At 48.0% G+C, this 17,467-nt stretch overlaps 1 protein-coding gene across 1 annotated transcript in view; it reads left to right on the plus strand.

Annotated features, from left to right (window-relative positions):
* Nucleotides 1-4,268: 4,268 nt before the first annotated feature.
* The window catches only part of LOC143782321 (uncharacterized), a 140,794-nt gene continuing 127,595 nt past the window's right edge, over nt 4,269-17,467 (plus strand). Inside the window, exons 1-3 of the mRNA XM_077269675.1 lie at nt 4,269-4,530; nt 5,826-5,910; nt 15,252-15,333. Coding sequence (XP_077125790.1) covers nt 15,274-15,333 — 60 coding nt within the window. The 5' untranslated portion in view covers nt 4,269-4,530; nt 5,826-5,910; nt 15,252-15,273. The remainder of the gene's footprint in view (nt 4,531-5,825; nt 5,911-15,251; nt 15,334-17,467) is intronic.

Genomic DNA, 17,467 nt, shown 5'->3' on the forward strand with positions numbered 1-17,467 from the left:
CCACCACAGGGGTCCCCCAATAGCTTGCAGCAGGTCTCCCCCCACATCCACCACAAGGGTCCCCCCCAATAGACAGCAGGTCACGCCCTCCCAAAACCCGACCACAAGCATGTCGCCCTCATACCCCATCACCAGGGTCTCCCCAATAGCCAGCAGCAGGTCGCCCCCACTAAAAGGGGTCCACCCCGTAAGCAGCACGTCACCTCCAAACCCCACCACAGGGGTCCCCAACAATAGCCAGCAGGTCACCCCCAAACCCCACCACAGGGGCCCATCAATAGCCATCAGCAGGTCACCCCTCCACAAGCAGGTCGCCCCCACTAAAAGGGGTCCCGCAACAAGCAGGTCGCCTCCCCAAACCCAACCATAAGCAGGTCACCCTCACTAAAAGGGGTCCCCCGCATGCAGGTCGCCCCCAAATCACACCACAGGGGTCACCCCAATAGCCAGCAGCAGGTCTCCCACCCCAAACAAGTCTCCCCATAAGCAGGTCACCCCTAAATCCCACCACAGGGGTCCCCCCAATTGCCAGCAGCAGGTCCCCCCCCACAAGCAGGTCACCCCCCCACTAAAATGGGTCACCCCCAATTGCATGCAGCAGGTCGCCCCCCCCCACAAGCAGGTCAGGGGTCCCCCAATAGCCTGCAGCCCCCCTCACAAAAGCAGGTTGCCTACCACAGAAGTCCACCACAACAGCCAGCAGCAGTCCCCCCCCCCACAAAATCCCACAATAGCAAGCAGCAGCAGGTCCCCCCAAAAGCCCACCACAGGGGTCCCCCACAATAGCCAGCAGCAGCGGAGCCTCCCAAAATCCCACCGCAGGAGTCCCCCACAATAGCCAGCAGCAGCAGAGCCCCCCCAAATCCCACCGCAGGGGTCCCCCACAATAGCCAGCAGCAGCGGAGCCCCCCAAAATCCCACAGCAGGGATCCCCCACAATAGCCAGCAGCAGCGGAGCCCACCAAAACTGCAGCGGTCCCCCACAATAGCCAGCAGCAGCGGAGCCCCCCAAAAACCACACAGCAGCGGTCCCCCACAATAGCCAGCAGCAGCGGAGCCCCCCAAAATCCCACCGCAGGGGTCCCCCACAATAGCCAGCAGCAGCGGAGCCCACCAAAATCCCACCACAGGGGTCCCCCACAATAGCCAGCAGCAGCGGAGCCCACCAAAACCCCACCACAGGGGTCCCCACAATAGCCAGCAGCAGCGGAGCCCACCAAAACCACACCACAGGGGTCCCCCACAATAGCCAGCAGCGGAGCCCACCAAAACCGCAGCGGTCCCCCACAATAGCCAGCAGCAGCGGAGCCCCCCAAAACCACACCGCAGCGGTCCCCCACAATAGCCAGCAGCAGCGGAGCCCCCCAAAACCACACCGCAGCGGTCCCCCACGATAGCCAGCAGCAGCGGAGCCCCCCAAAACCACACCGCAGCGGTCCCCCACAATAGCCAGCAGCAGCGGAGCCCCCCAAAACCACACCGGTCCCCCACAATAGCCAGCAGCAGCGGAGCCCCCCAAAATGCCACCGCAGGGGTCCCCCACAATAGCCAGCAGCAGCGGAGCCCCCCAAAATCCCACAGCAGGGATCCCCCACAATAGCCAGCAGCAGCGGAGCCCACCAAAACCCCACCACAGGGGTCCCCCCACAATAGCCAGCAGCAGCGGAGCCCCCCAAAACCACACCGCAGCAGTCCCCCACAATAGCCAACAGCAGCAGAGCCCACCAAAATCCCACCGCAGGGGTCCCCCACAATAGCCAGCAGCAGCGGAGCCCACCAAAATCCCACCACAGGGGTCCCCCACAATAGCCAGCATCAGCGGAGCCCACCAAAACTGCAGCGGTCCCCCACAATAGCCAGCAGCAGCGGAGCCCCCCAAAACCACACCGCAGCGGTCCCCCACAATAGCCAGCAGCAGCGGAGCCCCCCATAACCACACCGCAGCGGTCCCCCACAATAGCCAGCAGCAGCGGAGCCCCCCAAAACCACACCGCAGCGGTCCCCCACAATAGCCAGCAGCAGCGGAGCCCACCAAAATCCCACCACAGGGGTCCCCCACAATAGCCAGCAGCAGCGGAGCCCACCAAAACCCCACCACAGGGGTCCCCACAATAGCCAGCAGCAGCGGAGCCCACCAAAACCACACCACAGGGGTCCCCCACAATAGCCAGCAGCGGAGCCCACCAAAACCGCAGCGGTCCCCCACAATAGCCAGCAGCAGCGGAGCCCCCCAAAACCACACCGCAGCGGTCCCCCACAATAGCCAGCAGCAGCGGAGCCCCCCAAAACCACACCGCAGCGGTCCCCCACGATAGCCAGCAGCAGCGGAGCCCCCCAAAACCACACCGCAGCGGTCCCCCACAATAGCCAGCAGCAGCGGAGCCCCCCAAAACCACACCGGTCCCCCACAATAGCCAGCAGCAGCGGAGCCCCCCAAAATGCCACCGCAGGGGTCCCCCACAATAGCCAGCAGCAGCGGAGCCCCCCAAAATCCCACAGCAGGGATCCCCCACAATAGCCAGCAGCAGCGGAGCCCACCAAAACCCCACCACAGGGGTCCCCCCACAATAGCCAGCAGCAGCGGAGCCCCCCAAAACTACACCGCAGCAGTCCCCCACAATAGCCAACAGCAGCAGAGCCCACCAAAATCCCACCGCAGGGGTCCCCCACAATAGCCAGCAGCAGCGGAGCCCACCAAAATCCCACCACAGGGGTCCCCCACAATAGCCAGCATCAGCGGAGCCCACCAAAACTGCAGCGGTCCCCCACAATAGCCAGCAGCAGCGGAGCCCCCCAAAACCACACCGCAGCGGTCCCCCACAATAGCCAGCAGCAGCGGAGCCCCCCATAACCACACCGCAGCGGTCCCCCACAATAGCCAGCAGCAGCGGAGCCCCCCAAAACCACACCGCAGCGGTCCCCCACAATAGCCAGCAGCAGCGGAGCCCCCAAAATGCCACTGCAGGGGTCCCCCACAATAGCCAGCAGCAGCGGAGCCCCCCAAAATCCCACAGCAGGGATCCCCCACAATAGCCAGCAGCAGCGGAGCCCACCAAAATCCCACCACAGGGGTCCCCCACAATAGCCAGCAGCAGCGGAGCCCACCAAAACCCCACCACAGGGGTCCCCCCACAATAGCCAGCAGCAGCGGAGCCCCCCAAAACCACACCGCAGCGGTCCCCCACAATAGCCAGCAGCAGCAGAGCCCACCAAAATCCCACCGCAGGGGTCCCCCACAATAGCCAGCAGCAGCGGAGCCCACCAAAATCCCACCACAGGGGTCCCCCACAATAGCCAGCATCAGCGGAGCCCACCAAAACTGCAGCGGTCCCCCACAATAGCCAGCAGCAGCGGAGCCCCCCAAAACCACACCGCAGCGGTCCCCCACAATAGCCAGCAGCGGAGCCCCCCAAAATCCCACTGCAGGGGTCCCCCACAATAGCCAGCAGCAGCGGAGCCCACCAAAATCCCACCACAGGGGTCCCCCACAATAGCCAGCAGCAGCGGAGCCCACCAAAACTGCAGCGGTCCCCCACAATAGCCAGCAGCAGCGGAGCCCCCCAAAACCACACCGCAGCGGTCCCCCACAATAGCCAGCAGCAGCGGAGCCCCCCCAAATCCCACCGCAGGGATCCCCCACAATAGCCAGCAGCAGAGCCCCCCAAAATCCCACCACAGGGGTCCCCCACAATAGCCAGCAGCAGCAGAGCCCCCTAAAATCCCACCACAGGGGTCCCCCACAATAGCCAGCAGCAGAGCCCCCCAAAATCCCACCACAGGGGTCCCCCACAATAGCCAGCAGCAGCAGAGCCCCCCAAAATCCCACCACAGGGGTCCCCCACAATAGCCAGCAGCAGCGGAGCCCCCCAAAATCCCACCGCAGGGATCCCCCACAATAGCCAGCAGCAGCAGAGCCCCCCAAAATCCTACTGCAGGGATCCCCCACAATAGCCAGCAGCAGCAGAGCCCCCCAAAATCCTACTGCAGGGATCCCCCACAATAGCTAGCAGCAGCGGAGGCCCCCCACAATAGCCAGCAGCAGCGGAGCCCCCAAAATCCCACCACAGGGAACCCCCACAATAGCCAGCAGCGGAGCCCCCCAAAATCCTACCACAGCGGTCCCCCACAATAGCCAGCAGCACCCCCCAAAACCCCACCACGGGTCACTCCCCACACAGACAAGTAGGTCGACCACCACAGGGCCTCCCCCCAATAGCGAATAGCGATCGGCAAGTAGCATTTTTCACCCTGAAACCACTGACCTCCATGGCGTCCACAAGCTGTCATGCTGCTTTCCTTTGCCGCCTTGGAGAACACGCCCCCCTCCTGATAGGACACGCCCCCGGAAATGACGTCACACCTGGAAGGAGCCCATACACTCTAGCATCTACCATTTTCTTAGAGACCAATTGCATTCACACGTTGGGACTCGGTTTCTGAGCTCAGGCAGAATGGTGGCGAATTCAGCGGAAGTCTCTGTATCATACCGAGCATTGTAAGCGCGCGTTCTCGGAGCGGTTGCTGGTGTCGGTGAGTTGCTCAGCTTTTGTGTGTATGAGGCCTGTGAGAGAAGTGAGGGGCCCAGGAACCGTAGTGTTAGGGCCAGGGCTTCTCACCGCTGGCCAGGCCTTTGTGTGAGACCAGCCGTTACTACAGCACTGACCCCAGCCATTATTACAGCACTGACCCCAGCCATTACTACGGCACTGACCCCAGCCATTATTACAGCACTGACCCCAGCCCTTACTACAGCACCGACCCCAGCCCTTACTACAGCACCGACCCCAGCCCTTACTACAGCACCGACCCCAGCCCTTACTACAGCACCGACCCCAGCCGTTACTACAGCACCGACCCCAGCCCTCACTACAGCACCGACCCCAGCCCTCACTACAGCACCGACCCCAGCCCTCACTACAGCACCGACCCCAGCCCTCACTACAGCACCGACCCCAGCCCTCACTACAGCACCGACCCCAGCCCTTACTACAGCACCGACCCCAGCCCTCACTACAGCACCGACCCCAGCCCTCACTACAGCACCGACCCCAGCCCTCACTACAGCACCGACCCCAGCCCTTACTACAGCACCGACCCCAGCCCTTACTACAGCACCGACCCCAGCCCTTACTACAGCACCGACCCCAGCCCTTACTACAGCACTGACCCCAGCCATTACTACAGCACTGACCCCAGCCATTACTACAGCACTGACCCCGGCCATTACTACAGCACTGACCCCGGCCATTACTACAGCACTGACCCCAGCCGTTACTACAGCACTGACCCCAGCCGTTACTACAGCACTGACCCCAGCCGTTACTACAGCACTGACCCCAGCCGTTACTACAGCACTGACCCCAGCCGTTACTACAGCACTGACCCCAGCCGTTACTACAGCACTGACCCCAGCCGTTACTACAGCACTGACCCCAGCCGTTACTACAGCACTGACCCCAGCCGTTACTACAGCACTGACCCCAGCCGTTACTACAGCACTGACCCCGGCCATTACTACAGCACTGACCCCAGCCGTTACTACAGCACTGACCCCAGTGTTCTGCCTCACGTACAGCACAAAGGCCGCTAATGGGACAGGGAATGGCAGTTTATAGTAAGGTGATTTTTAATTTCTGACTCTGTTATTTTTCCAGCAAAGTTGTTTTTTTTTTTTAATCTTCCTGCTGACATTGGTACTGATGTTTTTTTTTTTTTGTTTGTGTGATGAAGAAACCTTGTGAAACTTGTACACACTGGTAACGCTTTCCTTCTCGGCTGATGCGGTGTGAGGCTGTGTTTTTATTGCTCCCGTCTTCTCGCCATAGATCGGCCCCATCCTTACTGTGATTGCAGTGTTCCCCGGTGGCAGCGCTGACCTGCAGTTCAGAAGGATTCCTCCCCAGGCCTGTGGTAAGCAGAATAATATAAGATCAAGGCCACAGTGTGTCCTCTGAAGCCAGAGCGGAGCAGCACATACTTTTTATTTTTAAAGTTTTCTATCTCCTATTATATTGTCTTGTAAACTTTACTTAAGGTTATAGTTACATAAACAAAAACACGGAGAAAAAAAGTCCACTTCAACATATTTAGAAAACAATATACAAAAGGTTTATTAAGGCCATGTTCACACGCTGCGGGTTCCTCTGCGGGTTAATCCCGCAGCGGAATTGAAAATCTGCAGGGCAAAACCGCTGTGGTTATCCCTGCAGATTTATCGCGGTTTGTTCCGCGGTTTCCGCTGCGGGATTACTGCTGTACTATTGATGCTGCATATGCAGCAATATGCAGCATCAATAGTAATGTAAAAAATAATAAAAATTGGCTATACTCACCCTCTGACGTCGCGATCTCCCCGGCGCTGCAAGCGGCTGTGCCGACAAGGACCTTCGTGACGTCACGGTCATGTGACCGCGGCGTCATCACGGTCATGTGACCGCGACGTCACCACAGGTCCTGTTCGGCACAGCAACTGAGACCGGACGGCCGCGGGCAGCGCTGAGAGGTGAGTATAGCTTCATTTTTTATTTTAATTCTTTTTTTTACACTATTTTATGGTTCCCAGGGCCTGGAGGAGAGTCTCCTCTCCTCCACCCCGGGTACCACCCGCACATTATCCGCTTACTTCCCGCAACGTGGGCACAGCCCCATGCGGGAAGTAAGCGGTTCAATGCATTCCTATGGGTGCAGAATCGCAGCGATTCTGCACAAAGAAGTGACATGCTGCGGGTTGTAAACCGCTGCGTTTCTGCGCGGTTTTTCCCGCAGCATGTGCACTGCGGTTTGCGGTTTCCATAGGGTTTACATGTTAATGTAAACGCTATGGAAACTGCTGCGGACCCGCAGCATCAAAATCGCGGCGGTTCCGCGGTAAAAACCGCAGCGTGTGAACATGGCCTAAGTAATCAATCATAAACAAATACAAATATGTAAAATACAAAACATGGGTGTATTGTCAATACCGCCATATAGCAGAAGACACATAGGAGGAAATGCGGCAATGACCAAGTCAGGGGGGGAGTTCACATATACACCTTTTGGGTGGCAGAGTCACCCTGTTGAAAAAGCCACGCGAAACGCGCGTCCGGGGGGACCGAGTGAGGTGGGGAGAACACACCTGATCCATAATGGGTAAGCAGCAACTATATTTACTTATGAAGATATGATCCTGTACTTTGGGCTATTCTGCCATGTGAGTTAGACGTAGTGATTGTATTTGATCGTACGTTCTCTTTACTTTCTGAGCTGACTCTGCCACCCAAAAGGTGTATATGTGAACTCCCCCCCCTGACTTGGTCATTGCCGCATTTCCTCCTATGTGTCTTCTGCTATATGGCGGTATTGACAATACACCCATGTTTTGTATTTTACATATTTGTATTTGTTTATGATTGATTACTTAATAAACCTTTTGTATATTGTTTTCTAAATATGTTGAAGTGGACTTTTTTTCTCCGTGTTTTTGTTTATGTATTGGTTTGGAGTAGTCCCGGAAGGGCACCTGAGTGCCTAGAGAGAGTTGGTATTTACCACTCATCTATACAAAGTATATTGGTGCTTCATGACTGTAATATTAAATTAAGGTTATAGTTGTTGTTCTGGTACAACTGGGCAGTCCTAGAGATTTGTCTCTTGGGTCATGTACTTCTTCGTCTCATTAGTGACACAAGACAGTGTATGGGTGGCCTTGAACAGCACTTAGGACATGTCATCAGATCAAAAGTGGCCAGTTAGCTCCTGTTTTATTCCTGCTGGTTCCCGTTTAAATCCTCCATATGGTTCTAAAGCTATGGGTCTTTTTATTTGAGGCTAATTTTATGGTCTTTACCAAGGAGGTAATGCTCACAGGGTAATAATGCAGAACAGCCTAAGGATACCCGGAGAATCCTGTCAGCCGCACCCCTTTAGAAAGACCATAAAAAAATCACTTAATAAAAAGGCCCATATCTAGGGAACGAAAAGGCCGATTAAAAAAAAAAAAAAAAATGCAGAAGACTGAGGAGCAGCAGAAATAAAATAGGTAAAATAATGACAGGTCCTTTTAAACCACTTAGGGTATGTTTCCATGATCTTTAAACACTGCAGGTTGGAAGCTGCGTGCATCCGCAGTGGCCAGATGTTACAGCATAGTGGATGGGATTTCAAGAAATCCCATGTGCACTGACACCCGCGGCATCCCTGCAGAGATGGACATGTGGCACGTCTTTCCAGACTGCAGCATGTCTATTTATCTTGTGGAGATGTGAGTCTACGCAATATAAATTTCACCCATTCAATGTGATTCCGCACGGTTCAATGAACACATGCTTATTCACCTGCGTTCAAAGGCCGGCTGCGCTTTGGAAGGAGCGGACATGTGCTGCTTCCAAAGCGCAGCCTAATACTGAACGTGTGGACATACCCTTACTGACATGAAATACTGGTATGTCATGTCTGCCTCCACCCCCGGCTGCTAACCGGTTAAATCCCTCTGTCAATCTCTGACTGCGGTCATTAATAGATGACCGGGGGGGTGTCTGTCATTACGATGGCTGCCATTCTTAGATCGTCATTTTAGCTGTATATATCAGTGCTCTTGCACTGCTATGTATATCACAATCAGATGATCTCAGCTTTAAGTCCCTGAAGGGAACTAATAAAATAAATAAAGAAAGAAAAAAAAAAGTTTTTAAAAATATGAAAAAAACCAACATAAGTTCAAATCACGCCCCTTTTGCCCAATTAAAAATAAAATAAAAAACACATATTTGGTATTGCTTCGTTCATAAAAGTGCGATCTATCAAAATATAAAATAAACTAGATGGTGGCCCAATTCTAACGCATCAGGTACTCTAGAATATGTATGTAGTTTATTTATGAACTTTTCAGAATAATACAATTTATGCACAGGATTTGGCCGGCCGGGGGCGACTAGTTAGCGAAGCGTGGTTCAAATTCCGCGCCAATTCGCGGCCGGACTGTGCCTGTCGCTGATTGCTCACGCCCGGCTGGAGCCAGGGACGGCTCCAGGTTTTTGAGGGCCCCGGGCAAAAGAGTCTCAGTGGGCCCCCCTCTTTAACACATACCACAATTCATGATGCACAGATACAACAGAAATATACCACAGCCACGCAGCGTATGGCACAGGCTACGCAGCGTATGGCACAGGCCACGCAGCGTATGGCACAGCGGGCACCATATCCCTGTTTAAAAAAAAAAAGTTATATACTCGCCTTCCGGCGGCCCCCGGATCCAGCCAAGGCGTTTAGCGATGCTACTCACGACGCTCTGGTCCCAAGAATGCATTGCAGTCTCGCGAGATGATGACGTAGCGGTCTCGCGAGACCGCTACGTCATCATTTCACGAAACCGCAATGCATGGCCCGGAGCGTCGTGAGCAGCAGGAAAGGCGCCGGACGGTGAGTATATAATTTTTTTTATTTTTTTTTTTTAATTATTATTTTTAACATTAGATCTTTTTACTATTGATGCTGCATAGGCAGCATCAATTGTAAAAAAAAAAAAAAAAAAGTTGGTCACACAGGGTTAATAGCAGCGTTAACTGACTGCAGCCATTAACTCTGTGTGAGCTCTGACTGGAGGGGGCACTGACAGTAGGAAGGGGCGAATTCGCGGCCGGACTGTGCCCGTCGCTGATTGGTCGTGGCCTGGCGGCAGCGACCAAACAGCGGTGCGGGATTTCCGTGACAGATAGACAAACACCAACAGCAGGGAGCGCCGCTGACCTCACTATATAATACAGGACATTTCAGGCCATTCCTAAACGTGGCGGCCCCTTCAACCAGCCTTCATCCACTCGGGACGCAGAGGCCTTTTACTGGCCCTATAACAAGGTTATGCTTTAAAGGGATCGTTTGCCCACCCTCTACTACTGCCACTCTTTTCTATATGTATCAAAGGATCAGAGTAACCCCATGAATAAGACCCGGGAGGGTTGAAACGTTGGGTTTCTTTCTACAAAAATTTGTGGCAACTTTCTTGTTCTTTTTTTAATAAACCTGGCATATACCTTTTTTGCATCATACCAGTATTGTGTGCGGTAATTTTTTCTATATGATTGACTAGACCACATGGTCTTTTTTACCAGCACCTCCTTGTCCCTGACCTGAGTACACACCATTATCCCTACAGATAGACAAACAGACGGAAGTGCCCCTTAGACGATTAGATAGATTAATCCGATTGGTAAACTGTGTAATGAGCCGGACTGTGGAGTCTGTGTCCATTTTGGTGGCGTCGGAATTGGGAGTCGATATAAAATGGACCGTCTCCTAAAATATATAATATATTGGGTTCAGTAGTTCAGTGCAGGATGTGCTATAAACGTTTCCATAAGAATTTGGAGAAGTAATGAAATATCCTATAAATGTCTGTCCTGATCTAAGGATCTCGGCTTTTAGTGGAGATGAATCTGTGCTGCACTTTATGTACATGCTCAGTAGTGAGGCAGTGCTGGGAGTAGGGTGTCGGAAATTGAGGAGTCAGTCGGAATTGGTTCACAGCCCTGGTAATGAGAAATAAAATCAATGCACCAGAATTGCGTTTTTTTGGCCGCCACAATAAAATGCAATAAGAGGCGACTAAAGCACCTTATCTGCACCAAAATGGTATCCTCCCCATATCCTGAAAATATATATATGAAAAGTGAGAACGTTATGGCCAGGTCTGGAAATTTGTTTACGACCATTTAAATTCAATAAAAACAAAGAGCTATGCATGTTTGGTATTGGCGTACTCGTACTGACCTGGGGAATCATATTGCCAGGTCAGTTTTGCAGCATAGTGAACAAGATCAGTTTGGTGGTGGTCCAACACTCGGCACCCCCATTGATCAGCCGTTGTAAGCTTTGGCAGCAGCCGGATGTGAACGCATTGAACGGAGCTGGGTGCTGCGGGCCATCTTCTGTTCGAGACGTTGGGCTGCTATTCAGTGTACATTGCAGCTCTGCTCCAGGTGTTTACATCCGACTGCCGCCAGGGCTAACATCTGATAACAGCCGGTCAGTGGGAGTGCTGGGGATGACTTGAAATGATCTGATATTAGTGATCTATGGATAGTTCATCGATATCTGGGGACCGGACCCTTTCATCAGTATTTTGTGGCCCGACCCCTGCTGAATTAGTGAGGCTCCTAGTCGTGGCTTAGCGTTGGCCACTCTGCAGTCACTGTCTATTATCATGGGTGGGAAATAATGGTACAGCCAATCATACTGACTGAAATTCAAGGGAAAAGAAAGCGGTCACTGGGGAGCGCTGTGAGGGTCACAGTTAAAATTAAAAGCAAAGGGTCCACCGCAGCTCCAGCCGTTAACCTTCTAGGAGGATACAAAATGCAGTAAAGAATAGTAATAACGGTTCTAGGAGCGCTGGAAATGAGACCAAAACAAGGATTTTAGTGTTGAACCACAACGCGTTTCAACGGTTAAACCGTCTTCATCAGGTGGAAGTTTATTAATGGAGAGCAGGAAGGGGTATTTAAACAAATAGCAACCAATAAAATTCAAAGTCAGCAAGTCACATGATAAAATAGTAAGGTCACATGGTAAAAACACAATAGGAACAAAATTATGTATATGTAAAAAAAAGATTAAATAAAGCTCCTAGAGCTGATTAAAAAATAAAACATGATAAAAAGCAGAAATAAGACAGCATATAATAAAATGACACTATAAAAACGACTTAAAACGGAGAGATCGCTTGTTAACCCTTTCAATGGTAAGATTTAACCCTTCAGGCGCCAGAGTCCCCAACTTAAAAATCCAGAAACTTTCCCTATTAATCAAGCTCCCATACCGATCAGATACATTGTCTGGTATAAAATCTATAACACAGGTCAACAAAAAATTTTTTTTTTTCTGGTGTCCAAAATATTTTAATGAATTTGGGGTATTTTTGGGGTGCTGATTCTGAATATGCTATCAGTTTTGCCAGATTGGCTCAAGTTTTTGACATTTTTGGTATCTTATTTATAGCACTTGTTGGTAAATGCGACGCATCATCTCATTAATTTCTTTGGATTAGTACTTGAACTGAGCAGTTCTCAATATAGTTTTGTGTTAATTAGTGTTCTAAAAGTTTGTTCATAGCTTGATTTTTGCACTAACTTTATGTTGTTGTCTGTTTTCCAGTGAAAAGCATGAACTCATCAAGAAGAAGTTGTCTTAATGATCCAGACTCATTCTGTTACATTTGTGGTGAATACACACTGCCAAAACATAGAAGAAACATAACAGACTTCGTAAAAAAAGTGTATTTTGCCTATTTTGGGGTTATGCTTGGGGACCAAGACAAGTTTTGGGCACCACACATAGTGTGCAAAGCATGTATCGAATTATTACGAAAATGGAGCAAAGGACAAAGAAAAAGCTTCAAATTTGGTGTTCCAATGGTGTGGAGAGAGCCAAAAAATCATCATGATGACTGTTATTTCTGTGCAGTGCAAGTGCAAGGATTCAATAAGCATAAGAAACGAAAATGGGAGTAACATGGAATCTGCAAGAAGGCCTGTCCCTCATTGTGAAGATGTGCCTGTACCTGTGTTTACCATAAATAACAGTCATCATGATGATTTTTTGTCTCTCTCCACACCATTGGAACACCAAATTTGAAGCTTTTTCTTTGTCCTTTGCTCCATTTTCGTAATAATTGGATACATGCTTTGCACACTATGTGTGGTGCCCAAAACTTGTCTTGGTCCCCAAGCATAACCCCAAAATAGGCAAAATACACTTTTTTTACGAAGTCTGTTATGTTTCTTCTATGTTTTGGCAGTGTGTATTCACCACAAATGTAACAGAATGAGTCTGGATCGTTAAGACAACTTCTTCTTGATGAGTTCATGCTTTTCACTGGAAAACAGACAACAACATAAAGTTAGTGCAAAAATCAAGCTATGAACAAACTTTTAGAACACTAATTAACACAAAACTATATTGAGAACTGCTCAGTTCAAGTACTAATCCAAAGAAATTAATGAGATGATGCGTCGCATTTACCAACAAGTGCTATAAATAAGATACCAAAAATGTCAAAAACTTGAGCCAATCTGGCAAAACTGATGACATATTCAGAATCAGCACCCCAAAAATACCCTAAATTCGATGAAATATCTTTGGCACCAAAAATGCTGTTGACCAGTGTAATCGTTAGTTTAAGAGATTCTAAAAATTTTTGGTGCTTGGTTAAAAAATGCTTTGATAGGCTATGCAACATAAAACCATTCCTAATATTATGGCGATGCTCAATTCAATTTTTAGATCTAATGGTACATGTTGACACTGAGGGCTGTTTCTCCACCACTACACACTTTAAAAAGGTAGATGTGAATAGTTACTTGAATTTTAATAGTGGACACCTTCCCAAATGGATCCGTAACATCCTGTATGGGCAGTATTGGCGCATAAGAAAAATTGCACAAGAGACAAGGATTTTTTTGAAGAGGCCAAAGTCTTAGAGCAACGTTTTTTACAAAAAGGCTACCCTAAGAAACTGGTTCAAGACGCCCTTTCTAAAACAGGAATATTGTCCCAATATGAATGTATACAGAAAATTAAAAGTAAAACTAGTAGGGGTGCTAAATCCGTGACCTCTGAATTTGCCAAGTGGAGCTTGGTTATAACTTTTAATCAATCTCATGCTACTATCCAAAGACTTTTGAAAAAATATTGGTTCATATTGGAAGGTGACCCTATATTCTCAGGTCACATCCCTACCCACCCCAGAATAATTTATAGGCGGAATCGCACACTCCGCAACCTAGTTGCACCCAGCAATACAGTTATTAGCCCCAGTGCCATATCCGCGACCCAGCTAACAAAAAATCCCGGCTGTTTGCTTGCAGATCTGCAAAATGTCTATGTTGTAACTTCATCAGAAATGGTTTTAAAGAATTCACATCCAATACTACTAATATTAATTACAGAATCAACTACCATGTTAACTGTCAATCCTCATTTGTAGTATATCTAATAGAATGCGGATGTGGGCTCCAATACGTTGGACGGACTATACAGACCATGCACGCAAGACTGAACAAGTATCGCCATAATATTAGGAATGGTTTTATGTTGCATAGCCTATCAAAGCATTTTTTAACCAAGCACCAAAAAAATTTGAATCTCTTAAACTAACGATTATAGATTTTATACCGGACAATGTATCTGATCGGTATGGGAGCTTGATTAATAGGGAAAGTTTCTGGATTTTTAAGTTGGGGACTCTGGCACCTGAAGGGTTAAATCTTACCTTTGAAAGGGATAACAAGTGATCTCTCTGTTTTTAAGTCGTTTTTATAGTGTCATTTTATTATATGTTGTCTTATTTCTGCTTTTTATCATGTTTTATATTTTAATCAGGTCTAGGGGCTTTATTTAATCTTTTTTTTATATATACATAATTTTGTTCCTATTGTGTTTTTACCATGTGACCTTACTATTTTATCATGTGACTTGTTCTTATCATGTGACCTGCTGACTTTGAATTTTATTGGTTGCTATTTGTTTAAATACCCCTTCCTGCTCTCCATTAATAAACTTCCACCTGATGAAGACGGTTTAACCGTTGAAACGCGTTGTGGTTCAACAATAAAATCCTTGTTTTGGTCTCATTTCCAGCGTTCCTAGGACCATTATTACTATTCTTTACTGAATCATACTGACTGGGCTGCTTGTGTCTCCTGTAGCCTATTTGGGTTGTTACTCACTGTTTAGATAAAGAGAACCTGGCACTCAGCTTAAGTTTGTGTGATGCACTCACATTTATTTGTAGTACCAGCAAACGTTTCGGTCATTAAGACCTTCATCAGTGCCACGCCACTATCCTCACAGACAAGCGGTGGACACTGCGTCTTTATATGGGTACTGTCTCCTACTAAGAAGCACGGATCTCCATGTATCCGACCTGATGGCCATATAACTTTGAAAAAACAGATGATGTGGTAACGGACTTACCACAAACTTCCACTAATCACTCTCTATTACACCAGTACGTAACTGATGAAGGTCTTTATGACCGAAGCGTTTGTTGGTACCGCAAATAAATTTGAGTGCATCACACAAACTTGAGTGTCGGGTTCTCTTTATATGTATGGTGTGAGAACCTACCCGTGCACCCTCATGTTTTGTCTTTTTACTCACTGTTTAGACATTTATGACATAAAAATCCTAAATCTAAAATTTTATGTGGAAAAACCAGTAAAGGGAGAAGAGGCACCTGCAGACAAAGACGTTATTAATATTTTTTTCCATTGTTTTAGATACTGCTTGCTAAATAGAACCATGAATCGACCAGAAAAATATTTTAAAAGAGGAAGAGGTAGTTATAGACGTTTTGCTTATGTAAGTATTGTAATTTTTTATTTTTCGACACAGTTGTCAGATATTTTGTATATTTTAATAATGTTGCAGAAAATACTCTAAATTATACTACCAACTGCATCTTACAGATTAAACTCACTAAAGGGAACCAGTCACCAGAAAAAAAAATGCTTTAAATCTGCAGATATGGGGTTAATCTTCAGGTTAATAGCGTTATCAATCTTCCTGGCTCCTGCATGTAGCCGAACACTGCCCAGGAGAAACTTTTTTCCCCCCACAGTCAATATGCCAGAATAAAGTTTTTTGGTCGCCTCGGCAGTGCATTAAAATGCATAACGGGCAATCAAAAAAATGGTATGAATAAAAACGTCAGCTCTGCACGCAAAAAAATAAGCCCTCACCCAACTCGAGATCACGCTACGGGTATCGGAAATGGTGATATATATATATCAAAGTTTGGAATTTTTTTTTTCGCCAATTAGATAAAAAAATAACCTAGACGTGTTTAGTGTCTATGAACTCGTAATGACCTGGAGAATCATAATGGCAGGTCAGTTTTAGCATATAGTGAACCTGGCAAAAAAGCCAAACAAAAAACAAGTGTGGGATTGCACTTTTTTTGCAATTTCACCACACTTGGAATTTTTTTCCCGTTTTCTAGTACAAGACATGGTAAAACCAATGGTGACGTTAAAAAGTACAACTCGTCCTGCAAAAAATAAGTCCTCACATGGCCATATTGAAAAATAAAAAAGTTATGGCTCTGGGAAGGAGGGGAGTGAAAAACGAAAATGCAAAAACGAAAAAGGGCTGAGTCTTGAAGGGGTTAATCAGAATTGTCAAACTAGCACAAATAACTTAATAAATAGCATTTCCCTCATGTATGCTTTACATCAGCACCATTTGTAAAAAGTTCTTTAACTTAGGATGTTAAAAGGTTTACAATTGTAGCAGTATTTTTTTTCAACAAAACTTTTTTTTTTTTTTTTTTTTTTAAATTTAAATGTTGGTAACTTCTGAACTGGTCACTTTAGCCGCAGACTAAGGCCATTATTTGGATGTGAATTGGCTGATGCAGCAAGGTGTCAGCTATAGGGTACAGCTGACAGCTGTGGCATTTTCATCCATCGAGGGATGCTATGCTCTTATATCTCAACTCAGGATACTTATCAGAAGGAGGGTGGATTTATCCAGGAGGTTATGGATGGACACTTGTATAGAAGGGGAGTGTAGGTTAAATAAACAAGTGAACATTTTCTAATTTGTCATTTTAGGGGACTGTTCATCCCCCCTCCCCCTCACCTTATGTTTTCACTAAGGCCATGTGCACACGTTCAGTATTTTTCACGTTTTTTTCGCTATAAAAACTTGATAAAAACACGAAAAAAACGCTTACATATGCCTCCTATTATTTACAGTGTATTCCGCATTTCTTGTGCAAATGTTGCATTTTTTTCCGCGAAATAATCGCATCGCGGAAAAAAAAGCAACATGTTCATTAAATTTGCGGAATTGCGGGGATTCCGCACACCTAGGAATGCATTGATCTGCTTACTTCCCGCACGGGGCTGTGCACACCATGCGGGAAGTAAGCAGATTATGTGCGGTTGGTACCCAGGGTGGAGGAGAGGAGACTCTCCTCCACGGACTGGGCACCATATAATTGGTAAAAAAAGAAGAATTAAAATTAAAAATAGTGATATACTCACCTTCGATGGCCCCCGGAGTCTTCCCGCCTCTCAGGTGCATGCTGCCGCTTCGGTTCCTATAGCTGGTGTGTGTGAAGGACCTGCGATGACGTCGCGGTCTTGTGATTGGTCGCGAGACCGCTCATGTGACCGCTCACGTGACCGCGACGTCATCGAAGGTCCTGCACACACCATCTATAGGAACGGACGCCGCTGAGGAGATCGGCTGTCTGCAGGTGAGTATAACCATTTTTTTTATTTTTTTTATTATTTTTAAACATTCTATCTTTTACTATTGATGCTGCATAGGCAGCATCTATAGTAAAAAGTTGGTCACACTTGTCAAACAGTATGTTTAACAAGTGTGACCAACCTGTCAGTCAGTTTTCCAAGCGATGCTACAGATCACTTGGAAAACTTTAGCATTCTGCAAGCTAATTTCGCTTGCAAAATGCTAAAAAAAAACG

The sequence above is a fragment of the Ranitomeya variabilis genome, chromosome 6 (assembly GCF_051348905.1).
Source record: "Ranitomeya variabilis isolate aRanVar5 chromosome 6, aRanVar5.hap1, whole genome shotgun sequence".
NCBI lineage: Eukaryota > Metazoa > Chordata > Amphibia > Anura > Dendrobatidae > Ranitomeya > Ranitomeya variabilis.